At 39.0% G+C, this 27,860-nt stretch overlaps 1 protein-coding gene across 2 annotated transcripts in view; it reads right to left on the bottom strand.

Annotated features, from left to right (window-relative positions):
* BTBD3 (BTB domain containing 3) overlaps nt 1–27,860 on the bottom strand; it is a 38,623-nt gene that overhangs the window by 6,205 nt on the left and 4,558 nt on the right. The window contains exons 2-4 of one of the 2 annotated variants that reach the window (XM_036826369.1): nt 2,094–2,376; nt 1,521–1,611; nt 831–949 (exon numbers count right to left, since the gene is read on the bottom strand). In XM_036826369.1, the coding sequence (XP_036682264.1) occupies nt 831–949; nt 1,521–1,611; nt 2,094–2,236 (353 nt within the window). In that variant the 5' untranslated portion in view covers nt 2,237–2,376. Of the gene's footprint in view, nt 1–830; nt 950–1,520; nt 1,612–2,093; nt 3,200–27,860 lie in introns of those variants that run through there. The other variant, XM_036826367.1, reaches the window with a different exon arrangement.

The following is a 27,860-nucleotide window of genomic DNA, read 5'->3' as shown; positions in this document are numbered from 1 at the left end:
AGAATAATCACTGGACCCTAACCACACAGTAGACTATGACACTGTCCAGCACCAACACAGGTCACAGAAGTAGATTCTGTTTATCTGGTTAACATTTACTGGATTCTGAAAAAGACCCACGAGAGAGAAAACTATTTTTTAAATAAATTTATATCTTATAACTTTACATTTCTTTATGACCAATTGAAGTTTTTCTGAACAAATCCATATAAATCTATAGAAAATCATTCATCTTTCAAAAATTTCTCCTCTACTACAAAATGCAAATGTCTCTTATCCTTGAGAAATAGTATCTTGACTTCATGTGAGAGCATGTGTATGTATGTGTGCATCAAGATCAGACAATTTCAACAGATAGTAAGTTTTATATTTGCTGATAGGAGACAATAACTCCTAGAAAACTTAAAAACCTCCTAACTGGTGGTATTTAAATAATGTATATAATTTCTGGAATTGTGAAGCAAAAATATAATTTATGCCTTTTTAAAGACTTCTTCACACACAATACTTTCAGAGAGAACATGCTCTATTAGATAACACACCAGAAAGTTTTTCTTTAATTATAAGTCATTAAAAATGAAATCACTATACGTGCCACTTGCCCCCAAATTCCATGCCAAGGTGTGACTGTAAACGTCTGCTTCATTCCACATGCTCCCCATGGAAAGATGCACAGGAGTTTTCATCAAAAACATTTACAAGGTAAGCAGCACCCACTTTCTTCATCAGTCTCTCTTTTCTATTACCTGGAAGTTATACTTAACTGTGAAGCCATAAGAGCACAAAAACAGCATAAACAAACTCTTTCCAAACATACGCAAGATGCTTACTTCAGCATAGCGAGAAAAGCAGCAGGGTCGACATCTGGTATACGGATCTCATCTTTGTCCTCGGCAAGTTCTCCGTAAAACATTGCATGGAAAACAGAGCTCCCAACAGCTAAAACATACTGTGGAGAAAGGGAAATCTTATTTCATGCACTAAATTGAAAACATTTTCAGCAAATCAATCCAGAAAAACAACTCTAAGCAATCAGCTTTAGTGGACACAGAGCACCTAACACCTGCTCTACTGACAAAGCCAAGGAAGGTACAGTGGATCCGGCCATGAAAGCAAAAGACAGAAGTTCACGCAAACCAGTCTCTATGCTGCTAATTATCAAGGCTTTAACAGACTGATGCCCAAGTTCCTTCATTATAAAATAAATAAAATAAAAGCTTATCTAACTGATTTCTAGGAGAAGGGGAAACATATGACTTTCCTAACCTATCACAACAACTTCCCATGACTGTAGAGTTAAGAGGGCATGTTTTTGTGTGAGACATAAAGCAGGGTAGAAGGAAACAAAGAAAAAAATTAAGCGTGGCCAAGGCCCTCTGGAGACGCTGCGCTTTCTCTGTGATCGGGTGAAACACGCACTGCCTGCCATTGGCAAGCTGCCCACCCCAAGTTCCAGGCTCACGGAGAGGGTCCCTCTTTGTAAATCTCAGTACTAAACGAGTAACGCATCTGTTGCTTACTTTGTGTCCTGGCAACCGCTGAGTCCCACCTGGTGGCCCAACCACAAAATGTACATCCGCCATCAAATCATTATTGAACATCACTGCATTTCTGTAAACAGAGGCAATTCATTAATTCACAGCGTTTTAACACCCCCTCCCCAACATACAAAACCCACAAAAGGTTCACAAGCTAAACAACAGTTTAATAACTTCAGGGTAAAGCTGCAAATAAAGGTTCCAACTATACAACTGCATTTGTAATCACTGCAAACACATGGAAGTAACTGAAGTTTAAAAAAAAAGTTACCCAAACTTTTCTTTAGACTTAAGGACAAATAAAAGGTTTCTATCTTCTATAACCCACAGACACAACCCTGTCACCTAAATGTTACAGCTTACAAAAACATTTTTATCTAAGAGGAAAACAGCTGTACTATTCTGGAAAAGATACAAGGCAGTTTTCCATTACCAATAAAGCTTCTGGGAAAAGAGGAAACACAGATTTATGTTAAAATACATTACACGTTGTGCAAAAGCAGAAACTTCAACACAGGAAAACTTTTAAAGTAAATATGCTGGCCCGGCACTTACCTCTCTCTAATGGTGGGATAAAGACCCTGCCAATTCGGGGCCGGAATAAGGTTGTTGTTACTGAGATTCTGCTGGTGGTACTGCTGGACAGGGGTGCTGCTGGAGTTGGCTGGCTTTTTTCGGGGGAATATATCAGCAGCCATCTTCTTCTTCTTTCTAGTCTTCAAGGTAATTATTTCATAACAAACTGGAGGCAACTTGCTGCTGCTGCTGCTGCTGCTGCTGCTGCTACTGCTGGGATTTGTTTTCTTCGAGCTTTTCTTGGATCTGTTCTTTACCGTCTCTGGAAGCATCAAGAAGAAGGTGAGACATTTCATGTTCTTTTCCTTGTCATCTACCATGAGTACAGTAGGTCTCTCTTTATAGCCAGATATTCCAAATCGGTGTGAGCATCAAGGAAAAGAGGCTAGCACGAGCTAAGATGAGAACAGAAACCAGCAAGCTGATATTTTTGCTTCTTTTCTCAGCCGGGCAAGGTGACCTTTTTACTATGTTGAATTAGAAACTGGCTTTAAGTTTTATCCAGTACTGGGTCTGTTAAATACATCCCCATCATGATTCCTGTTTCTCTTATTTGCTCATAAAAATAACCCAGTTTCCTAGATCACCTGAAAATGCTACACTGAGCAAAGGTGACAGGCAGAGAGCCGTAGCACTTGTTTTCTGAATTAGGTTAGCAAGATGTGCTGGAGCCGCGTGAGTCTGTTCGGCCGGCTGAAGTTGTGTGGTGAATGGATCGGAGGAGAGTAGGTATTACAGCCCTGCAGATGGAGTCAGACAGCCAGTGCTCGGAGCCAATAGCTGAAGTCACCAGTCATGATTGGACCAAGCAAAACAGTGACACCTATTGTAGTGTGCATAGTTCTGATATTAAAGGAACAGCAGTTGCATTCTCTTGGCTACTATATTATTGTACATTTAAATAAGATAAACAACCTATGAAATATATTTGAAAACAGGAAGAGAAGAGTTTATGTCCACAGATTTTTCTTCAGTAGATGTGCATTTTTATTCCCCCAGTTAAACAAGCAGGGACTGATATCTACTCTGTTTCTAGTAAAATCTTGATCCCGGCAGCATTTAGTTGCTAGTACTTCAAACAAAATCTTCCATTCTACCAGCTAAAAGGGATTATTAATAGCAAATCCATATTAAACACATTTATTACAGCTTAATGAGAAGGAATGAAATTTTTCTTTTTCCTTTTTTAGTCTCTTTGAATGCAAGTTATAGTCTAGTACAAATAAGAGATGAGGTCATGTGTTCATTTTACCCCCCAGTGTTTTCTAGCTCCTATAATGATCTTTGACAGGAGTCCCAGATCACAAAATACTGTTAATTAGACTAAAATGATACCAGTAGGTTTAGCTGCACTGAAACATAAGACACATTCTGGATGTAAAAATAAGATTCAAATGAGACAAATCTGGTAATCAGTGTTTAAAGGCTGTAATTCACTAAAAATATGTGAAATGGGGCCCTGTTTAGGACTTCAAAAAAATCCAACCTAAATGTTATGGTTACATTTAGCCTCATCACAGTTTTAAAGAATGTAATTCACAAATTCTAACACAAAACCAATAATAAGGCTACCCAAAATGATACATGTTCCAGTGCTGCACAGTTAAGATGCAAACAGGTTCTCTCAGCTTTGAATCAGAACAGTACTAAGCACTACACGGTTTTCACAGATGTGAATCCTCCAACGTTTCTAGCTTTGCTGAGTAAGGAAAAACCAAAACACCTGCTGCAGGTTCCACACATGCGCATGCATTTCTAGGGGGGCCTAATGAGGAGAATGAAGCACTATCACTCCAACTGGTTTGAAGGGCGGCAGCCACGTGCTGCCCCCACCTGACGCACCTTCATGACCACCGCCCTGCTTGCTGCACCACATCCATCTGAATAATGAGTTCCTGAGAGTGAGGGCCCAACAAATGGGAGCTTTGGTTGCTGTTATAACCGACAATCTACTAAAGATAACACAACTGAAATCAGACTTTAAATCCCTGGGACCCGGAATCACTAAACTGAACCAAGGAATATCCTCTTTATTGTCATCATTATTATTCTTAAACCTGTTTACAAAGCACTGCAGGACAGACTGTGTGGAAACAGAACCATGGTCTTTAGCACAGGTTGTTCACCCCCATTTCGTACAAACCCTGAAGTGCCACTTATTTACTACAAGTACCGTATTCCCAGTCATAGGGCTAACACACACACACACACACACACACACACACACATATATACACACTTCCGACTGCCTGCAAACACACTTCACCACACAATGTGTGTGTGTGTGTGTGTGTGTGTGTGTGAGAAACAGAGAGAGAGAAAGAAACACATGGAGAAAGGCACGAAGAAGAAACAAGTGAGTTCCTATTAGAGCTAACTTTTCAGAATATGATTAAAACCAAAGGATTTCTCTCCTGCTCAAGTGCTACTGAACTTCCTGACCATCACCATCCTAGGAAAGCCCCCAGGACAGGGAGCTCCTTTTGACTGGGATTAATTCCCTGTGTACTTCTAACAAACCTAGTAGCTGGCTCCTTCAGGTCAGAAGTAATCAATTAGAATGGAAGGGAAATGAAGCGTTTTGAGACAGACTTACCAGCAGCTGGAAAGACAAAACAGACAAAAAGCATGAAAGACAGACACAAGAACTTAGAAGTTTTGTGGTTTTTATTCATTTTGCATATAGTTCAACACCCTTCACCAGAAAAGCCTCCAAAAAATACTGCTCTTTTACCGCTAGAATAAAGGAAAAAGTGCACGTAATAGTTTAAGAAAGAAAATTATATAATATTTTAGAAAATGTTCTTTATAAAATTAAGTTTCAGTTATTTAGAAAATTAAGTTTTGTGGAGAAGCTTGGAAATATGAGTTAAACTGGAATCACCTAGAACAGTGCTGCAAAGAGGGGTCTTGTCCTTATTCACGGATGTGGGGACCGATGAGCACGGCTGTTTTAAAGACATGTTTTTAACTACAAAAAATAATCCAGTTTTTTAAAAAACAAGAAAGATATTTTAATTTTTGTAGCCAATTTGGAAAGGCATGAAAATGTTAATAAAATCAAGACAATGAAAAGCTTGCTGAGAGCCACCTTTTCTTACCACGATAATAAGGCAGTTAATATAAGGTCCCTGCTACTGCAGGTGTGGTCGAAGGGGCAGCAGCAGCACCTCCTGGGAGCCTGTTAGAAACCCATGACCTCAGCCAGACTCTGCATCAGAATCTGTATTTTAACAAAACTCTCCAAGTAATCTATATGACATTCAAGTTTGAGAAAACCTCATACACATGACTAAGGGAATGTTACAAGGTCTTCCCAATGTTCCGGTATCAACATCTGGAGCCACGTTTCACATTCATTTCAAGTGAATGGACAAATAATTCAAAATAATTTAATTTTGAACCTTCATGTCTTGTTCTGAAATCCTGATTAGCCCCTAAGTGTCAAATTCTATGATTCAGATGTGTAGACAGCCAACTGAGAGGTCCCCAAATATTTTTCAATTCTCAGGAAAAGAAGCTCAAGCCCAAATTATTTTAAAGGGCAGTGACACAGACAATTAGTGGGAAAAATAAAGGATTAAAAAATGCCAAGTGTGAGACAGATGAACCACCTAATATTTTAAAATAATCTACTTCAAATTCTATTTCAAAAAATTAGCACTGTGGTACAGCACAATTAGCAATCAAATAGTCTGGTTCAGTCCTGGCTCAGCCACTAAAAATTAAAGAGCTGTGTGTGTGTTGGGAGGGGGAGGGAGGGAGAGTGTCGGGACAAATCATTTAGCCTTTAGAGCGCCTACACAATGAAGAGGTTCATCCAGAATTGATGAGTGTTTCTCAAACTTTACCCTCAATCCACAGCAAGAAATCCATTTTGTATTCAGACCCGGTACTAACACACATAAACACATACATCTATATACAAACGGAAAGAAGGTCACAAAACAAAACTTTATGCTTAGCATGTTATGAAACACTCCGATATTTTCTGTTTTATTCTTTTCTTTTTAATGTTGGTTTTGATACAGTCCATTGATTTCATGACCACAGTTTAAGTAACACTGGTCTAGATTATTTCCAAGGACTTTTAAGGCTTAACATCCCAGGGTTCTTTCCTATCAGGAATTTGGACTAGGGGCCACCAGACAAGGAAGAAGGCAAGGCTGCATCAACTTAGTGGAGCCCATGAAACAAACCCCTCAAATCACATGCAAAATTGGGAGTTTGTATTTATTTTTCTGGAAAGAGAAGCCATATCTGTCTTTCAGAGTAACTCATGATGCAGAACATAATAAAATGTTATGGAAATCGCAGATTAATTTGAATAGTCAAAATATTCATCGTATCACTTTATTTTCTGCTTTCATTTCTATAGTCTATCTCATTAAACACAAATTATGGCTTCTTTCCCCCCCTTGAAATTGAATATAAATAGTTAAAATCCCATCTATTGAATCCGTAACCCATAAACATCACCCACTGGGTTGAAGAATAAAGAATACCAGCCTGGTATCTACTGTCAAATTTCACCTCTAAAATTTCTTTCTGACTAGCATACCACTTGTTCCTACACGTCCTGAATTTTAAAGCTGTTATGAGACATGGTTAATTTGCCCTCATAAAGTAAATAAATAGGTGAAGTCAAGAAGCCCATCAATCTTTTATGAAAGTATTCTCAAAATACAAACATGCTGATCACGCAGTGTATTAGGTGTCGGGCATGCAGTGGTGAGCAAGATTAGGAACCAAGCTGAAAAGGTTAGCTAATAGCAGTGGATTTCAGATAATTTTATAACTGCCGGAAAGTTCAATCACCTTTATCTCTTCCCATTCAATTCCCGATAATAATAAAATTATGCACAGAATTAAGCTCACTTAGATCATCCTCTTCACCACTGGAAGGTTTGCCAGACATCCGGTCTTTATTTGGTATTACAGAATCTTGTTTATTCAGTTTGGGGACTTGAGTAAGGTTTGGAACTAAAAGGGACTATAGAAATCACTTAATGCAACTCTGTCCCACAGATAAGGTAACTAGGGGTCCAGAAGATTACGGGATTTGTGAAAAGTCCACAGTTAGGTTGTGGGGCAATGTCCAGACTGGAGCGCAGATTTCCTGACTGCTTGCTTAATTGTGTCTGTTCCACTCGCTCTAATTTTCACCCACAGTAATTACCCCACAATCTTATGTAATGCTTTATCTTCATATTTCTAATCTACTTTAAAAGAAAAACACATGTCCGAATTTACAGTTATGAAAACCCTGAACATATATATACTCTGTACCCTGCAGGAAGCAACTGCTGGAAGAATGAGAGAGGGACACTTTCTGGGAAGAAATGGAGAGGAACTGTAACAGGAAGGAACACAGGAGCGCAGCAGCCACGAGGAAGCCGCTCAGAAACAGAAGAGGCTCTCCAGTGAAAGGAAAATTAGAAAACCAGCCATTCACGGTTAACACCAACAAATGCGATGTCAACTACTAACAACGCTGGCAACTCTTGTTTAACTTGCTCTAACCCTGCACTCCTTGTCTGGACTTGTATTTGGTTTACTACAAGACACCTAAACAGCTACAGGGTGGACGCCTCCAGAACCTAACAGAGGAGAGTAATATAACCTGATAAATTATGATGGAACAGTGTTTTGGTTTTGCTTATCTTTCTCTTCAGTACTGAGCAAAAGTCATGTTTGTGATTTGGGAGGTATAAAATATAAGTGACAAAATGGTGGCAATCCCTAAAGATAGCAACGGTTGCTGGAAAACAGACTATATGCATGTTAAATTTGGAAATAAATACAGTCAAGCATTGGGCGGCACCGTATAGTGAAAAACAAAAAGAGCCAATAACTAGCGAACTTAGGGTTAGTTACTTAGCATCTGTAAACCTCATTCTACTCATCTGCCAAATGGGGTGATTCTACCTAGCTCATCCCTTTCAGGTTTCTCCTGAAGGCAAGATGACATGTTTGCGAAAGCACTTTGATAAAAGTTGAAAACACTCTGCAAAGGTAAACTTCCACTGTTAGTAACAATTGTACCCAAAGCAGGAAATATTTGTGATACAACTTCCCAAAACACAAAAACCCAAAGACTCCTCTGGCTCCCTGCCCTCCTAATCTTCCTGGCTGACAGCTACTGACATTTCACCCATCTGCAGGCTTGCTCCAACCCCACCGAGCAGGCCCCGGTTTGCTGTGGCTCTTGTTCGGATTTTGCAGGGGAGGTTCAATCAATAACCAAGATCTCTGTCGTGCACTGTGATCAGGTCCCACACAATGCCCAATTGTGCACCTGGAACCCACACTCCAGGCTGGGTGTCCACTGGACTTCGAGACCACCTGTTGGTGGATACCCAGCTGTACCCACCTCCTGAGAGAGCCCAAAGCGGCAAGCAGTCCCGAGCCACCCAGCAATGTCTACACTAGCAACTCAATTTGGCCTCTCAACAATGACCCAATTTGAATTCTAGCACCAAGGGTGATGATAACTAAGACAAACACTTGGGGCAAGGCATGCCTCTGTGTGGCTGGAGGGATGAGGCTCATGGGCTGTTTCACTAAGTATCTCCTATTCACCACACAAAGTTCCAGTTAACCTTAAAACTGTACATTAAATTTGGAAAAAATGCCCAAAGGTAGAATGTGACAATTCTTTGAAGGCAGGAACAACGATTCTTTTAAAATTTCATGTAGCAGTTAACATGATATTTGATGATTACAGCTATGTCTATGGGTACCTCGTTTGGACTATTAAACAACTCATCTAAATGCCAAATCATTCTCTATCATATGTTAAATGAGGTGATCTTGAAAGGAACATATAAAATATATCATATGAGATACTCTAATGATAGGTATTTAAAAAAATACTATAAAGTCTTTCGTAAAGTTTAAGATCCTTTAGTAAACAAGATAATCAATTGCTAATTTTTATATACTCTTGAGTGATCTCATGTTAAGTTTCCTTGTGTGTAAAAGTTGTTGACTACACAATATCTCTCTTATCGTTTCCAATTCTAGATTTCTAGAACTAAAGAATCTGTATAATGTTTGGCAGAAATAATGACTTATTTAATATAATTTTCTTTATATTTTAATATTATGATTATAACCAAATCCCAACTAAAACTCTATGTATGTATATATAGACATGTGCCACATTTTATTGATTATAAGATTTCTTTTTCTCCCCCACTGCAACATTTTAACATCTCTGAAATTGGGCTGAATCTTATAATTGATGGCATTTTATGAGTATAACTTTAGGTTCCTCCCCTTTCTTGTTGGTACATAAAATAAAGGCATACCTTACAACTGATGGCACCTTACAATCAGTGAAATAAGGTAAAATATATATAACTCAACAGAAAAAAAGGGCTCTCTTCTTTAGGTTGGTTAATTACTCCCCTAACCAGGCAAGATGCCGGCTCAGAATTCTGGCTGAACTACATCAGAATAATTGAGCTTTCATTAACTAGTCATTTGATAAAGTATATAATCACAATTCTCAATTGAGACTGCTACTATGACAACCGATGATATGGTAAAAAGTCTACATGGAAATTCCAAAATGTGAATTTCCATTGCCAGGACTGGTAAGAGTTTCAGAATTAATACAATGCATTTCTACTAAATTCTCATGGCACACAACTATACATGTACATAAAACTCATTAATAGAAGCCTATTAACTCTCCGGGTAATATTTGCTAAAGATATTTTATCAATCAATCAATCAAAGATTAACCTACAACAATGTGATACACAGGTTAAACCTGGAGCTAAATGACTCGTTTGAAATTATTAGTAATTTTCAAACAAATAGAATCAATATTAAAATATTAGTTTTAAGGGGAGAAATATTATTATATTACAATGATCCCATTATATGTATGACTTTCTCCTAGGTACTTGAAAACAATTTATCCAAAGAAAAGTAAAACCAGGCCTCAGGAGGTCTCTTCTGAGAAGGCCCAAAGGGGGGCTGTTCTGACCCAACAGGGGACATTAAACCTATTGGAAATTCTGGAAAGTATGACTCTGCCTGACCACAGCTGCGGTTTTTTTCCAGGTCGGTTGTTGGCTTTAGTTGACAGAGGAGGAAAATATGTTTTAGTCAAATAAAAAATATTTTTCATAGATATTTTTTACTTTGCCTAGTATATTTTTTTTCTGATATTAGGAAGATAATAACCAAAATCATCTCTACACTCAGATCATTAAAATTCAAAGGCCCTCTTCACTTATGTACTTAACCAAAGAATGCCTGGCTTTATTTGAAAAAGTCACACTTTTCCAATGAGCACATGGAACAGGAAGAAAAAATCCTGACAACATTCAAACCAACCTTCAAACCATTCTATATCAGTCCTGTTTATTAACAGGGTAGATGTAACAAACCAATTTCCCCAACATTCACAACTTAGTGAAAAAGCTCTGCAAGATAAAACAAGATTCCCAAACACAAGTCACTTCACTGTGCGTTTGCCCTCAGTCACGCTGGGGCACTTAGAAATGAGCACTGCTCTCCTCTCCCTCAACATAGTACAGCCCCCCAAAACACCTGAAGGAACGATATACATTATCTTAGATTAAAAATTTTTATCACTGTAAAATCAGTAGGATAGTTTTGTTAAAGGCGAGAAAAAACCAAAAACCAAAAAACTTTCATTTCCTATTTTTGCAAAGTCACATAGAAAAGATAAGTTACCAATTTTGTGTTTTGACTATCACCATACACGTATCCACAAGAGCCTCAGTTAATTACTATTTAATGAAATGCCTTCCTTCATTTTTACAATGTATGTGACTAGAATGAAATATAGTTATTTTAAGCAAACAATACAAGATCTAAAAATAAGAGATCTGCTATACTGAGAGAAATTGTGCTACAGGAAAACACAAACACATCTGAAATTACCAGGCATCTTCAAACCCAATTTTTAATATATCCTTTCTAGAGTAGAGACCACCAAATGAAAATGAAAAAAGCACATACATTTCTAAACTGAGTCACAAAAACGTGTTCTAACAAAAAAATCCAAGTAGAATTAGAAGCCTGTGATGGAGGGTTATTATAGAAACCAGCTTCTGGCAAAAACTCAAAGTAAAATCTGTTCTAAGTCCAAATAAAAAAAATATGTTTTACGCTACTTTCTTTTAATTAGCTTTAAAGTCTACAATTCCCCATGACTGTTGTGAAGGACACAATATAAAGGCACACTGTACTGTAAGTGATGGCAAAACCCTTAACTATATCAACACCAAGTAACATTCAGAGACGACCACCATTTGCTGCAGGAAATAATTATTTGGCACCAATGAAGTACCCCTTGTTGCTTCTATCTCTCATGCTGTTCTAATCAGAATAAAAGTTGAGGGGTTTCTATACATAGTTTCATTGCATGTGTCAGAACTAAGAAAATAAGGTACTTTAAACAAAAATTCAATTCTAATAATATATTTAGCAAGCTTTTTTTTGTTTTTGTTTTTGTTTTTGTTTTTAATTAAGAGCTACTATAGAAGTAGGTCAGTACAACTGCCCAGAGGTATAGTATAAAATTTAGTTGCTCATAAAATAATGCTCAAGTAAGTTTCATTTAGAAAGTCAAGACTACTCGTGAAAATATGTTCTCAAATTTGGGTTTCCCCAATCTCTGCATCACACAACAATAGGTAGACAGTATTTACATGTGTACCTAAGTATAATGAGCAGATTAAAAGCATTCGAGTCAAAAATATATCTTCGAAAAGTGGCCACTCAACTATTAGTGCTCCAAATTTTTTAAGTAACACTCAGAGAAGCAATGATTTTACCACAGCCAAGAACTGCATAGACTCATACAAGCTCCACAGTATTGATGATGACTGGAACCAAACCAAGGAAGAGTTGACAGTCTCTGAAAAGGGTGATCAAAATTTACAGGAGTCAGGGCTGCATAAGCATTTTACTAGCCAGCTGTAGGGATGCCATGATCCACTGAGACTTCAGTACAGTAGACCTGGTTGATGCCAGTATTTGTTTAATGTAATACTCTCTCATAAAATTTAAAATATGGCATAAAAAGGAAATGAAAAGGGGTATTTATTAAGTGGCATGTGGCCAAGTTTTTAAAATTAATTAATTAGTTAATTAATTCATTTATTTTTGGCTGCGTCAGGTCTTCATTGCTGCACGCGGGCTTTCTCTAGTTGCGGCGAGCGGGGGCTACTCTTCGCTGCGGTGCGTGGGCTTCTCATTATGGTGGCTTCTCTTGTTGCGGAGCACAGGCTCTAGGAGTGCGGGTTTCAGTAGCTGTGGCTCGCGCTCTAGAGCGCAGGCTCAGTAGTTGTGGCACACGGGCTTAGTTGCTCCGAGGCATGTGGGATCTTCCCAGGCCAGGGCTCGAACCCGTGTCTCCTGCATTGGCAGGTGGATTCTTAACCACTGCGCCACCAGGCAAGTCCCAGCATGTGGCCAAGTCTTAACCAACTACTCTGTGCTGCTCTTCCTAAAGAGGTTACCATGTGAAAGGAGGATGGTCTCACCTGTTGCTTCAGCATGCTAGGAGTGCAGACCAAGCATCTATCCAGAAAAAAAAAGAAGAAATTCTGTCTCACCTTTCTCAGCGAGAGGAAGCCACACAGTTTGCAGTGCATTCTGGATCTCCATGACCTGACTCCAAGCCCTGTGACTTGTCCTCCTCATTCACTCACTTTGCAAACAAGACTATTCCTGAACTGAAATGAGCCCACTGCTTCCTGCCATCCTCCCTGCCCTCTCTTCCTTAGAGCTCACCTGTCGGAAGCCTACCCATCCTTCACAATGCAGTCCACAGACACCTCAACAAGGAAGGTTCCCAGCCTCTCCACGCCACACTTTCTCACATTTCATCCTGCCTTAGGTGGTCTGACTAGGTGAGTTCTCCGAGGGCCTCATCTCCATGCCTCCCAACAAGAGCTAAAAGCACCACACTCACACCTGGCTTACAATCATTCTGTAACAGGAACGATCAAGTCCAGCACTTATATAAGTCCATCTAGAACCTTAGATTGCATTGTGGAGTGCAACTGGTCCTGGGCTGACATGGTCTGAAACCGAGGGCTGTCAAGTTTCCAGCTGTCCGAGATGCAGGTTTACACGAGGTACAGTGGTAAAGAACTGAGACATCTGTGAACTGTGTCCTGAGGCTTCCTGAACATGTCTAAGCACAAATGTGGTTTTATAACATTGCATCCATCTAGCATCTAGTCCAACTGAAAATACTGAAGCACGACTTAAAGCAAGTCCCCATATGTGCTCAGAGCAAGGCCTTGCTTCATTAGAGTCTAAAATTTAATGTACTACAGATATTCACATAGTCAGAGAGAAGTATGGGCTAACGAGGAGCAAGACTCACGTACCCAGGACAAAGCTGCCTTTATCAACTGGTCTCAATTCATGGCCTGGTGTATTTATTTATAGCACCAGTAGAGAATTTTCTGATTTAATGAACTAGAGAGGATAATAAATTCTCAGCAATTCACTTGAAAGGAGGAAAGCAGTCATATGAATAATCTTAAAAAAAGGATAATTAAGAAGACTTTTAAATGTGGCTTTGAAACGTGTTTCGTCGGTACTTAACACTGAATGCAAGAATTTCTACTACATTAGACACACCCAATCTTCAAACAAAGTAATAAAACACACCTGTGTGTTCAGGACTGAGTGTATGAATAGTCTAGAAACTCACCCCTACCCGGCAAACAAACCACACTGCTAGAGATGGGCAATGTCACATTTCAGATTACTGCAGAGCACAAGCACAAGCAGAAAAATGCACTTCTTAACAGGGGTGTGTCTCGGTGAAACACTTTACTAAGAAGAACTGGAGTGTTAAGTAATCACATGTTTTATTTTTCTTCCCCCAAAATAAAGAATTCTCAACTTCGGTCTATATATCATCTTACATTACTGGAGTAAGCACAAATGGAAATGGTCATATCAATAGTGGAGGAGCTGAATACCCTAGCCATGGCTGCAAAGTCTCTTGCTGCGTTGGTGTGTTTATGAAAGGAAACTTACCAGCAGCAATGATTTTTAAAATCATTAGTAGGGTTGATAATGTAAACAAATTGTTAAAAGGTAATGGCTTGAATTGTGTGTTGGCAAAAAATATAGCTTGAATTTCTAAATAACGAGTTCAACTGGTTATAAAAGCACATTTTTTGGAAGGTGGGATGAAGTACACACTGTTTTGCGCCTGTTGGTTAAAGTGTGTGTGTCTTAACGTGTTAAGTATTTTAAGCAGTTCTAAATTGCACTGGTTCAGAAGGTACTTGAAGTAGATGTGGTGGCTGAGGCCCTCTGAAACCGCTCTGTGGCATCTGGCAGTGGTGACACATCACCAAAAGCCATCATGGGAGAGCCATCGGCTCCAAACAGAAAAGGGAGCCTTAAACAGATAAGGACTGGTCCACAGTCAGGCTCTGGGACTCTTGCCTTTTCACAGTTGAAGCTGCTGGTTCCTAAGCCTGGACAGTCACTCCAGTGGACCCTAAGCAGCCAAAGTGAACAGCACTGAAGGACCTGTCAAGTGGCCTTGCCTTCCCTATGCCTCCCCACCCACACCTGGGGGCGGGGGGGGGGGCAGGGGGATTTAGGAACAGTGATGAAACAGCTTGTGTGAATGCAGATTAGCTACTGTGCATTCCTTTGCCATGATCCATGTATTATTTCATTGGGGAATCTCTATGAGATGCAGTAGTAAAAACTGTTGATTTTATTAAATCTCAGCCCTTGAGTATACATTTTCTTAATATTCTATGTGATGAAATGGGAAGTATGCTTAAAGCACTTCTGGTAAAACTGAAATAGAACGGTTGCCTTGAGAAAAAAATACTTGTGCAACTGTTTGTGTGAGAGCTGAACCAGCCTATTTTTTCATGGAACACCACTGCACTTGAGAAAATATGCAAAGTATGCTTATTCACACTTAGGTATTTAGCAGACATTTTCTCAAAAATGAATGAAATGAGCCTGTCACTTCAAGGAAAACTGACTATTTATTGCCAATAAAAAAGCAAAAGTTAGAATTTTGGAAATCTTGATTATGCCACCATGAGCTTGATAGCTTCCCAAGACTGGTAAAGACTTCTTAAAGACTGTTTCTGATTAACACGGGTGACATCAGGTAAATGTAATTTTTTATATTGTATAATGAAACATGTCAACATTTTAAAGATTTGCATAACTCAGTGAACCAATGTTTTCTGATAACAATGTTATTACATTACAGAATCATGCATATTGGTAAAAGGTCCATTCAAAGTACAAGACAGATCAATGGATTTTAGTATAACAGGAATACAAAAAGTTCACTGACAGTTTTAGATTCCACATAGCAATCAACCTTTAAGAAATTACTATCCAAGTTTTGTTGAGGTTATCATAGAATATCCACCATTATCTGAAAAGACTATTAAAATACTCCTTCCTTTTCCAGCTATATATCTGTATGAGGCCAGATTTTCTTCATAAGCTTCAATCAAAACATTTATTTTTTAAACAAATTAGTAAATACTAAATTTTTTTCTTTGTTTTCACTTCTATTCCAGTAAATATTAATAGAGATAACCCCTATAAACAAAAGCTCTTTGGGTTTCTTGAAATATTCAAGAGTATAAGAGTCCTGAGGTCAAAAAGTATAAGAAACATTGATGCCTCACCTGGCATCATAAGGAGTTGGGATTTTATTTTAAGTGTGATTGTGGTAAGCTACTAAAGGTTTTCAAAGAAGATCCTTTAAAAAAAAAACAAAAAACTAAGTGATCAGGGCCAGGTTTTTAAACATACCTGCTTTTTGGTTCTACTCTACTAGAAAATAATAATTAATTCTCGGAGCATAATTCTCAACCATTTTTTTGCACATTAGGTAGACAGAATGGAGGACATGAGAAAATGACAATCTCTGACACAAAAAATTAACAGCAGTTGGGGCTTCCCTGGTGACATAAGTGGTTACAAATCCGCCGGCCAATGCAGGGCCACGTGGGTTTGAGCCCTGGTCCAGGAAGATCCTACATGCCGTGGAGCAACTTAGCCCGTGTGCCACAACTACTGAGCCTGCGTGCCACAACTACTGAGCCCACGTGCCACAACTATTGAAGCCTGCATGCCTAGAGCCCGTGCTCCGCAACGAGAAGCCACTGCAATGAAAAGCCTGCACGCCGCAACGAAGAGTAGCCCCCGCTCTCTGCAACCAGAGAAAGCCCGCACACAGCAACAAAGACCCAATGCAACCAAAAATAAACAAATTAATTAATTAATTTAAAAAAAAACTTAAAAAAAAATTAACAGCAGTCAAGGAGCTAATACAGCAGTGACTTTTCATTTAAAAATTGCTTTAAAAATTTATTTATTTATTTTTGGTTGTGTTGGGTCTTTGTTGTTGCGTGCGGGCTTTCTCTAGTTGCGGCGAGTGGGGCCTCCTCTTCATTGCAGTGTGCAGGCTTCTCATTGAGGTAGCTTCTCTTGTTGCGGAGCATGGGCTCTAGGCGCGCAGGCTTCAGTAGTTGTGGCACGTGGGCTCAGCAGTTGTGGTTCACAGGTTCTAGAGCACAGGCTCAGTAGTTGTGGCACAAGGGCTTAGTTGCTCCACAGCATGTGGGATCTTCCCGGACCAGGGCTTGAACCTGTGTCCCCTGCATTGGCAGGTGGATTCTTAACCACTGCACCACCAGGGAAGCCCTAAAAATTGCCTTTTCTTAAAGAGCTGGTGTTCAAACACTTCCTCAGCTTCATTCTTGAAACGATTTTAGAGGTTGTGCACGTTAGTAGGATTGTGATCCTCCTAGTTACCTTACATTCAGTAATTATACATTATTATATAAAGACTGTAAAATCAAAATACTGGTTGATCTGACCTCAAGCATCTGATTTTCCTATAACCCAACCCAAACACCATTAGGTATTGACATCCCTAACAAACACCCACCTGGTTGAGCACAACACTGGCTGGTGATGATTTTGAGAATGTGTCGGGAGCTGTATGCTGGCCCAGAGTTCAGGATTGATTTTGGCATTTTGAGGAGTCTTTCACGGCAGTGACAGGAGAAAGCAGATAATAAAGTAATCCAGAATTTCAGGTAAGCATGGGCTGATCCCATAAGTCCCAAAGAAATACTTGTTGAATACTGTTAAATTAACTGGAAAATCTATTAATTCCTGTAAAGATATTCTACAGCATTTACTGAAATATGTGCTGAAATCCTTCAGGGGAGGTGTGGGGAGTCTGCAGAGAGACTGGTAGGGAGTGGGAGTGACTGCCCTTCCCTTTCCAGCAGCCAGGCCAGCTTCTAGCTCCTACTCACCTCATCTCCTGAGGCTATAGGAGGGGTGAGGGAAGAAACCAGGAACAGGGAAGGAGCACTCTGGGATGCACCCCTGCCTGGGTGGGTGTCTTACATGGGGGTGGGGGGAAGCGCTATGCAAAAGAGGAAGCAACAGCTAGAACAGCGGGTTTGGCATCTGAATCTGCACCTGGAGTGGGAGGTGCTTCTGGGTCCCTTCTCACATTTTTAATGTGGACAGTAAGATTATTTTAAGAAGAGAGGCCTGCTGAACCCTAGTTAAGAATTTTAGCATTTTCTAGACCTCCTAGGAATGTAGGTGATTCCCCAATAAGCCCCCCAAAACACATCTAAGTGTAGTTTGACTATTACACTTGACTTTCCACTACACGTCCCATGAACAAAGGTATGAAAATAGGTGGCGGTCTAGATGTGAGCCCTGTCTTTCAAGAGACCTACAGTGCAATGCCTGAAGGCCAAACTCAGTCCCTCACTACACAGTACATGTGTTTGCTGGTGCTGGGTAGGCAAGATCACCACTTCCGAAAAACTGGATAATACAAGGTGGCAATTAAATAAAAAAAATCTTCACAATGAAAACAAATACTTACACAGGTCCTCAGCCCAGCTGTAGAACTAAAAAAAACAAGGTGTGTTTTCCAACTGGGCTATCCATTAACAAACTAAACTAAGGGATATTTTGCAATTCAGCAGCAGAAAGGCAGGTCAATGCTTTCCATTCAGTCTTGGCCAACACTACTGACTGTTTCGAGTTCACAATAAAATAAATTGTAGCAGTGGTAAGTCTTAAAGAATGAATCCTCACACTAACAAAGGACAAATACAGAGAGGGCAGAAAGCAGAAACAAGAAGAACTACAATCCCGCAGCCTGTGGAACACAAATCACATTCACAGAAAGATAGACAAGATGAAAAGGCAGAGAGCTATGTACCAGATGAAGGAACAAGATAAAACCCCAGAAAAACAACTAAACGAAGTAGAGATAGGCAACCTTCCAGAAAAAGAATTCAGAATAATGATAGTGAAGATGATCCAGAACCTTGGAAAAAGAATGGAGGCAAAGAATGAGAAGATGCAAGAAATGTTTAACAAAGGCCTAGAAGAATTAAAGAACAAACAAACAGAGATGAACAATACAATAACTGAAATGAAAACTACACTAGAAGGAATCAATAGCAGAATAACTGACACAGAAGAACAAAGAAGTGACCTGGAAGACAGAATGGTGGAATTCACTGCTGTGGAACAGAATAAAGAAAAAAGAATGAAAAAAAATGAAGACAGCCTAAGAGACCTCTGGGACAACATTAAATGCAACAACATTTGCATTATAGGAGTCCCAAAAGGAGAAGAGAGAGAGCAAGAACCCGGGAAAATATCTGAAGAGATTATACTCGAAAACTTCCCTAACACGGGAAAGGAAATAGCCACCCAGTCCAGGAACCGCAGAGAGTCCCATACAGGATAAACCCAAGGAGAAACATGCCGAGGCACATAGTAATCAAAATGGCAAAAATTAAAGACAAAGAAAAATTATTGAAAGCAGCAAGGGAAAAACAACAAATAACATACAAGGGAACTCCCACAAGGTTAACAGCTGATTTCTCAGGAGAAACTCTACAAGCCAGAAGGGGGTGGCAGGATATATTTAAAGTGATGAAAGGGAAGAACTTACAACCAAGATTACTCTACCTGGCATATATCTCATTCAGATTTGATGGAGAAATCAAAAGCTTTACAGACAAGCAAAAGCTAAGAGAATTCAGCACCACCAAACCAGCTCCACAACAAATGCAAAAGGAACTTCTCTAAGTGGGAAACACAAGAGAAGAAAAGGACCTACAAAAACAAACACAAAACAATTAAGAAAATGGTAAAGGAACATACATATCAATAATTACCTTAAACGTGAATGGATTAAATGCTCCAACCAAAAGACACAGGCTTGCTGAATGGATACAAAAACAAGACTCTTATACATGCTGTCTACAAGAGACCCACTTCAGACCTAGGAATACATACAGACTAAAAGTTAGGGGATGGAAAAAGATATTCCATGCAAATGGAAATCAAAAGAAAGCTGGAGTAGCTATACTCATATCAGATAAAATAGACTTTAAAATAAAGAATGTTACAAGAGACAAAGAAAGACACTACATAAGGATCAAGGGATCAATCCAAGAAAAAGATATAACAATTATAAATATATATGCACCCAACATAAGAGCACCTCAATACATAAGGCAACTGCTAACAGCTAAAAAAGAGGAAATCGACAGTAACACAATAATAATGGGGGACTTTAACACCTCACTTACACCAATGGACAGATCATCCAAACAGAAAATTAATAAGGAAACACAAGCTTTAAATGACACAACAGACCAGATAGATTTGATATTTATATGACATTCCATCCAAAAACAGCAGATTACACTTTCTTCTCAAGTGCGCATGGAACATTCTCCAGGATAGATCACATCTTGGGTCACAAATCAAGCCTCAGTAAATTCAAGAAAATTGAAATCATATCAAGCATCTTTTCTGACCACAATACTATGAGATTAGAAATGAATTAAAGGGAAAAGAATGTAAAAAACAAACACATGGAGGCTAAACAATATGTTACTAAATAACCAAGAGATCGCTGAAGAAATCAAAGAGGATATCAAAAAATACCTAGAGGCAAATGACAATGAAAACACGACGATCCAAAACCTATGGGACGCAGCAAAAGCAGTTCTAAGAGGGAAGTTTATAGCAATACAATCTTACCTGAAGAAACAACAAACATCTCAAATAAACAATCTAACGTTACACCTAAAGGAACTAGAGAAAGAAGAACAAACAAAACCCTAAGTTAGCAGAAGGAAAGAAACCATAAAGATCAGAGCAGAAATAAAAACAAAGAAAACCTTGCTGGGGCCTCCAAAAAAAAAAAAAAAAAAAAAAAACAAAAACAAAGAAAACAATAGCAAAGATTAATAAAACTAAAAGCTGGTTCTTTGAGAAGATAAACAAAATTGATAAACCATTAGTCAGACTCATCAAGAAAATGAGGGAGAGGACTCAAATCAATAAAATTAGAAATGAAAAAGGAAAAGTTACAACAGACACTGCAGAAATACAAAGCATCCTAAGAAGACTACTACAAGCAACTCTATGCCAATAAAATGGAAAACCTGGAAGAAATGGTCAAATTCTTAGAAAGGTATAACCTTCCAAGACTGCAGCAGGAATAAACAGAAAACATAAACAGACCAATCACAAGTACTGAAATTGAAACTGTGATTAAAAATCATCCAACAAACAAAAGTCCAGGACCAGATGGCTTCACAGATGAATTCTATCAAACAGTTAAAGAAGAGCTAACACCCATCTTTCTCAAACTCTTCCAAAAAGTTGCAGAGGAAGGAACACTCCCAAACTCATTCTATGAGGCCACCATTATCCTGATAACAAAACCAAAGATACTACAAAAAAAGAAAATTACAGACCAATATCACTCGTGAATATAGATGCAAAAATCCTCAACAAAATACTAGCAAACAGAATCCAGCAACACATCAAAAGGATGATACACCATGACCAAGTGGGATTTATCCCAGGGATGCAAGGATTCTTCAATATATGCAAATCAATCAATGTGATACACCATAGTAACAAATAGAAGAAAAACCACATGAGCATCTCAATAGATGCAGAAAAAGCTTTTGACAAAATTCAACACCCATTTATGATAAAAACGCTCCAGAAAGTGGGCAAAGAGGGAACCTACCTCAACATAATAAAGGTCATATATGACAAACCCACAGCAAACATCATTCGCAATGGTGAAAAACTGAAAGCATTTTCTCTAAGATCAGGAACAAGACAAGGATGTCCACTCTCACCACTATTATTCAACATAGTTTTGGAAGTCTTAGCCATGATTATCAGAGAAAAAAAAGAAAGAAAAGGAATACAAATTGGAAAAGAAGAAATAAAACTGTCACTATTTACAGATGAATGATACTATACATAGAGAATCCTAAAGATGCCACCAGAAAACTACTAGAGCTAATCAATGAATTTAGTAAAGTTGCAGGATACAAAATTAATGCACAGAAATCTCTTGCATTCCTATACACTAATGATCAAAAATCTGAAAGAGAAATTAAGGAAACAATCCCATTCACAACTGCAAGAAAAAGAATAAGATACCCAGGAATAAACCTACCTAGGGAGACAAAAGACCTGTATGCAGAAAACTATAAGACACCGATGAAAGAAATTAAAGATGATACCAACAGATGGAGAGATATACCATGTTCTTGGATTGGAAGAATCAATATTGTGAAAATGACTATACTACCCAAAGAAATCTACAGATTCTATGCAATTCCTTCAAATTACCAATGGCATTTTTTACAGAACTAGAAAAAAAAATCTTAAAATTTGAATGGAGACACAAAGGACCCCGAAAAGCCAAAGCGGTATTCAGGTAAAAAAACGGAGCTAGAGGAATCAGACTCCCTGACTTCAGACTGTACTACAAAGCTACAGTAATCAAGACAATATGGTACTGGCACAAAAACAGAAATATAGATCAATGGAACAGGATAGAAAGCCCAGAGATAAACCCAGGCACCTATTGTCAACTAATCTATGACAAAGGAGGCAAGGATATACAATGTAGATAAGACAGTCTCTTCAATAAGTGGTGCTAGGAAAACTGGACAGCTACATGTAAAAGAATGAAATTAGAACATTCCCTAACACCATACACAAAAATAAACTCAAAATGGATTAGAGACCTAAATGTAAGACCGGACACTATAAAACTCTTAGAGGAAAACATAGGAAGAACACTCTTTGACATAAATCACAGCAAGATCTTTTTTGATCCACCTCCTAGAGTAATGGAAATAAAAACAAAAATAAACAAATGGGACCTAAGGAAACTTCAAAGCTTTTGCACAGCAAAGGAAATTACAAACAAGACGAAAAGACAACCCTCAGAATGGGAGAAAATATTTGCAAATGAATCAACAGACAAAGGATTAATCTCCAAAATATTTAAACAGCTCATGCAGCTCAATATTACAAAAACAAACAACCCAATCCAAAAATGGGCAGAAGACCTAAATAGACATCTCTCCAAAGAAGACATACAGATGGTCAAGAAGCAGATGAAAAGCTGCTCAATCACTAACTGTTAGAGAAATGAAAATCAAAACTACAATGAGGTATCACCTCACAACCTGTTAGAATGGGCATCAGAAAATATACAAACAACAACCGCTGGAGAGGGTGTGGAGAAAAGGGAACCCTCTTGCATTGTTGGTGGGAATGTAAATTGATACAGCCACTATGGAGAACAGTATGGCAGTTCCTTAAAAAACTAAAAATAGAACTACCATACGACCCAGCAATCCCACTACTGGGCATATACCCAGAGAAAACCATAATTCAAAACGACACATGCACCCCAATGTTCATTGCAGCACTATTTACGATAGCCAGGACACGGAAGCAACCTAAATGCCCATCGACAGACGAATGGATAAAGAAGATGTGGTACATATATACAATGGACTATTACTCAGCCTTAAAAAGGAATGAAATTGGGTCATTTGTAGAGATGTAGATGGATCTAGAGACTGTCATACAGAGTGAAGTAAGTCAGAAAGAGAAAAACAAATATCGTATATTAACGCATATATGTGGAACCTAGAAAAATGGTACAGATGAACTGGTTTGCAGGGCAGAAATTGAGACACAGATGTAGAGAACAAACGTATGGGCACCAATGGGGGAAAGTGGCGGGGGAGTAGGGCGGTGGTGTGATGAATTGGGAGATTGGGATTGACATATCTACACTAATATGTATAAAATGGATAACTAATGGGAACCTGCTGTATAAAAAAATAAAACAAAACAAAAACAAAGCACAAATACAATGATCCCATCTTCAAAGAGAAGGCAAATTCATCAGGTGATACATTCAGAATGTGGTGTTTGTGAAATTTTATTTATAATATGTATGGCAACTGAGGCTAAAATGTTTACACTCTCTGAATATGGGGACCTCCCCTGCTCATATACTATTAGAGAAAAATTAAGTAGATTTTTAAAAAACTAAGTAAGTAGATCGTTTTTGAGGAAAAAAATTAGAAATTGAAGAAAATGTTCACATTTTTGTGTTCAGGTTACTGGCACTGGGTTTACACATTTCTAGAGATACATCGTCGTTTTGGTTTATTGTCTATTCTTTGGCTGCCTACACAATCTCTAAAATAATCATCTTTTTCTGGCACATGACTCACCTTATTTGCACAGTAATTGCCACAGTAAAAAGCATACAAATATTTCTTGCTCTATCAAAAGAGGAGAGGGAGCCTGATGTTTCTGAGATATTCTCAGATTTAAAGGACATAAAAGGAGACTCTAGAAACTCTGTAAGCAAAACCATGGCTCTGATGGTCGCTGCAGGGATGGCCACAACGCATGCTTGTCCGGGGAACTGAAGCTAAAGGTCTGAGAGCTTTTGACTTTGTGGATTTAATATTATGTTCAACTATGTGCTTCTCTGTGCCTCTGAAGGATTTCAAAATCACCTCATAAAAGAACTTATTTCAGCTAGAACCTCAGAGGAAAAAGGACTTAAAGGAGACTGAGAGATGGGGAGATGTCCTGAACAACAAGAAAGCACAAAAGGGGCTTCCTTGGTGGTGCAGTGGTTGAGAATCTGCCTGCTAATGCAGGGGACACGGGTTCGAGCCCTGGTATGGGAAGATCCCACATGCCGTGGAGCAACTAGGCCCGTGAGCCACAACTACTGAGCCTGCGCGTCTGGAGCCTGTGCTCCGCAACAAGAGAGGCCACGATAGTGAGAGGCCCGCACACCGCGATGAAGAGTGGCCCCCACTTGCCGCAACTAGAGAAAGCCCTAGCACAGAAACGAAGACCCAACATAGCAATCAATCAATCAATAAATAAAAATAAATAAATTAAAAAAAAAAAAAGAAAACACAAAAGGAGAAAACAAGTGGTTGCATTCCACTTTAACAGATGGGTTAAAGAATAAACAAAGGAAGAGCACATCACTGATATTTACCAGGGAGCTCAGGCTCCCTGTATTTTGAAATGTTCCCAAGGTGAAGCCACTGCCCACCGTTGCTTAAAAAAACTGAAATCCAAAGAGAGCAGGTTCTAGAATTCAATTCACATCATTCAGATGTGAATCGAGTCAGTTGGCTAAGGCTTTCTAACAGTTAAGTGACCTGTTCCTACACACTGGCACAGTTTAGCACTTTACAGACAGTATCCTATTTAAACCTCATAACCACTCTCTGTATGTATTATTATATCCATACATGTTCTTCAACTTCCCTGTTGCTGATGGGATGCTAAATCACCAATGCTGGATCCACAGACGCCAAAGGACTACACTGCTTTATGAGAAATTCATTGGAAAAAAAATGGAGAAGGCAGACTATGTTCATTTATTCAAAAAACATTTACTGACCATCTTCTATGTACCACACACTTGGGACACATTAATGAACAGACATAAAATACCTGGCCACATGGAACATAAGATACCTGGCCACATGGAACTTACTGTCTAGCAGGGACGGGAAAAGAGAATTCACCAAAAATAAACAATAAATAAATAAGTCGTACGGTAATTTAGAAGGTAGGAGATGCTATGGTGAAGAGAAAACGTAAAGCATTCCAAGAGGGATACCAGGCACAGTTTGCAACTGTAAACAGCGTAGACGTCACTGACAAAGTGGTGGCTTAGTGAAGACCTGAAGGCAGTGAGGGAGCTGACCATGAATGCATCTGGGGAGAAAATACTACAGGCAGAAGGAAAACCCAGCACAAAGACCTAAAAGTGGGAATGTGCCTGGAGGGTTCCAGGATCAGCAAGGAGGTAAGGATGGCTGGAATGGAGAGCATTCCATTCCAGGGAGAGGAGTGGGGAGGAGGTCAGAGGTCTTGGTAACCAGAAGGTGTCGGGCTTTGTGAATCATTATGAGGAATCTTGACTTTTACTCTGAGTGACATGGAGAGCCAGAGGAGGGTTTTAAGCATATGCAACCTATGCTTTAAAAAGATCACTCTGGTTGTTATGTCGATAACATATTAAAGGAAGGTAGGGAAGAAGAAAGGAGAGGTCACTGCATACCATCCAGGCAACAGGTGCTGGAGACTTGGGAGGAAGGTGCTTGCAGTAGACGTGAGAAAAGGGGTTGAACTCCTGGATTTATTTGGAAGACAGGATTCTGGATACATGTGGAAGATAGAGCAGCAGGATCTGCTAACAGCCTGGATGTAAAGTGGGAGAGAAAGAGAAGAGTCAGGATGATTCCAAGGTTTCTGGCTTGAATAACCCAAAAAATGGAGCTGCCCCAACACCAAAATAGAGCAGGCTACAGGGAGAGCAGGTTTGCAGAGGAAGATCAGAAATTCCATTTTAGTCCTTAAAATGGAAGTATCTTTTATGTATTCAACTGAAGAAGTCAAAAAAGTAGTTGGATATATGCATCAGGAGTTTAAGAGAGCCACTTCAACTGGAAATATACATCGGGAGTCTTAAGGAGCTACATGGTACTTTATTAAAATCTTACAATTGTTTGTGACAAGAGTCCCACAAGAACTGAGCCCTGAAGTATTCCAAATTAACAGGCTGATGTGAAAACAAACAAACAAAAACCACACACATTTAAAAAAAAATTAATGAAATTCAGTGGTACAGAAGGAAAAGCAGGAGACTGTGGTGTCCTCAAAATCGAAGAAAGTCAAATCTAAAGAGAGAATGACCAATTATATCAAGTGCTGCCCAGAGTAAAGATGAGAACTGATTGTTGGATTCTGCAATTTACAATATTTTCTTTTGAAAAAGCCCTGGAGACTGTATCCCACACAGCCCCCACCACAGAAGACATGAATATGCACTGAATGTGATGTTATCTTTTAATTTTGTCACGAACTGAATTCATTTTTCTAAAGAATTATTCAAAAGGAAGGATTTACTCCAGTTTAATATTTGGGACTCAAGTCAGTAGATCTGTTAAGAAATACCAGTGATAAACCGTAGCTGCTAACAGTAATCTGCTAATTCCTATTAGCAGATTACTGCTAATTGAATTCCATTCAATTCCTATCCCTTAAAAAATAATAATAAAAATACCTCTAAATAAATTGGAAATAAAAGGATAGATTTCCTCTGTCCTGATGAGGAATTATGATAAAACAAAAACCAATATCGTACTACTGTTTTTCCTATTAAAGAACAAAAGTTTGCACATTACTGCCATTACTATTTGATAATGTTCCAGATGTATTTTGTAATGTTTCAGAATGCTAACAGTAGTGTAGCCTGCCGTAAAACCAAAATAAAAGGTATAATTATTAGAAAGAAGTAGACACAAGTGTCATTATGTAAGTAGGAAACCCAAGAAAATAAACTGCAAAGCTCTTAGAATAAGAGCCAGCTATAAAATAAAATTACAAAAATCAACAACCATCTTATACCAGCAATAGCAATTTGAAGAACCCATCACAACAGCAACAAAAACATAAATACCTAAGAAGAACCCTAACAATAAATATTAGGACTTATATAAATAGTAAACAAACAAACAAAACACCTCTGCTAAGAGACAGAAGGTCTGCATAACTTTTCACATCCCTTCAGAGAAACACTGACTACTTTACATGTACATGACAGTCCTTGCCAACGAACCAAAACAACTGGATATATCTCAGTTCTAAGGATTCATCTGCAGAGCATTGCAGGTTAAGATGGCACGTTTAACAAAACATTCAAGCACATCCTCTCTCGATAAACTCCACAAAAATGGCAGTAAAGAGTTCTTTCCAGAAGACAAAGATGCAAGGACTTAAACAACGGTAGTGGAAATTACAACAAAATCATGAAAGCGGAAAGCAGATGGACAAGTAGCAACCCAGCAGCCCTAAGAGTGAAATGCTCCACCACCAGTGAGGAAAGCTGAGAAGCACTCCAGTTTGCTTCAAAACTGGAGAAAGGGTAGCAGGCTAAAATAAGGTTAGCAGCCTTACTTCCCGGATGCCCTTCCCACCTCCTGGCTGTGGAGCTCTGGCCCACAGTCCCTGAGCCCAGCAAGACTGGAGACTGATTCTTGGGGGAGTAGATAAAACAGGTAAGTATTTGGACTGTGAGAGCACCAGAACCTTCCCCAAAGTGAAGAGATGCTAAGACTCCAGCCAGATGTCTCCTGAACACTGGCAGGAGTGTTCCTTTCCTTCCTCATCGCAGGGTCCTGCCTGATGACCACCCTCTGACCAGTCCAACAGGAAAAGACCTTATATGCGGTCCCAGTGAAAAACTCAAAAGAAACCAGTAACAGTCAAAAGACTGCCACTGAGGAGCCTAAG

Source organism: Balaenoptera musculus, chromosome 15, assembly GCF_009873245.2.
Source record: "Balaenoptera musculus isolate JJ_BM4_2016_0621 chromosome 15, mBalMus1.pri.v3, whole genome shotgun sequence".
Classification (NCBI taxonomy): Eukaryota; Metazoa; Chordata; class Mammalia; order Artiodactyla; family Balaenopteridae; genus Balaenoptera; species Balaenoptera musculus.
The sequence above is the reverse complement of the archived record's forward strand: the minus strand, read 5'-3'. Positions and strand labels throughout refer to the sequence as shown.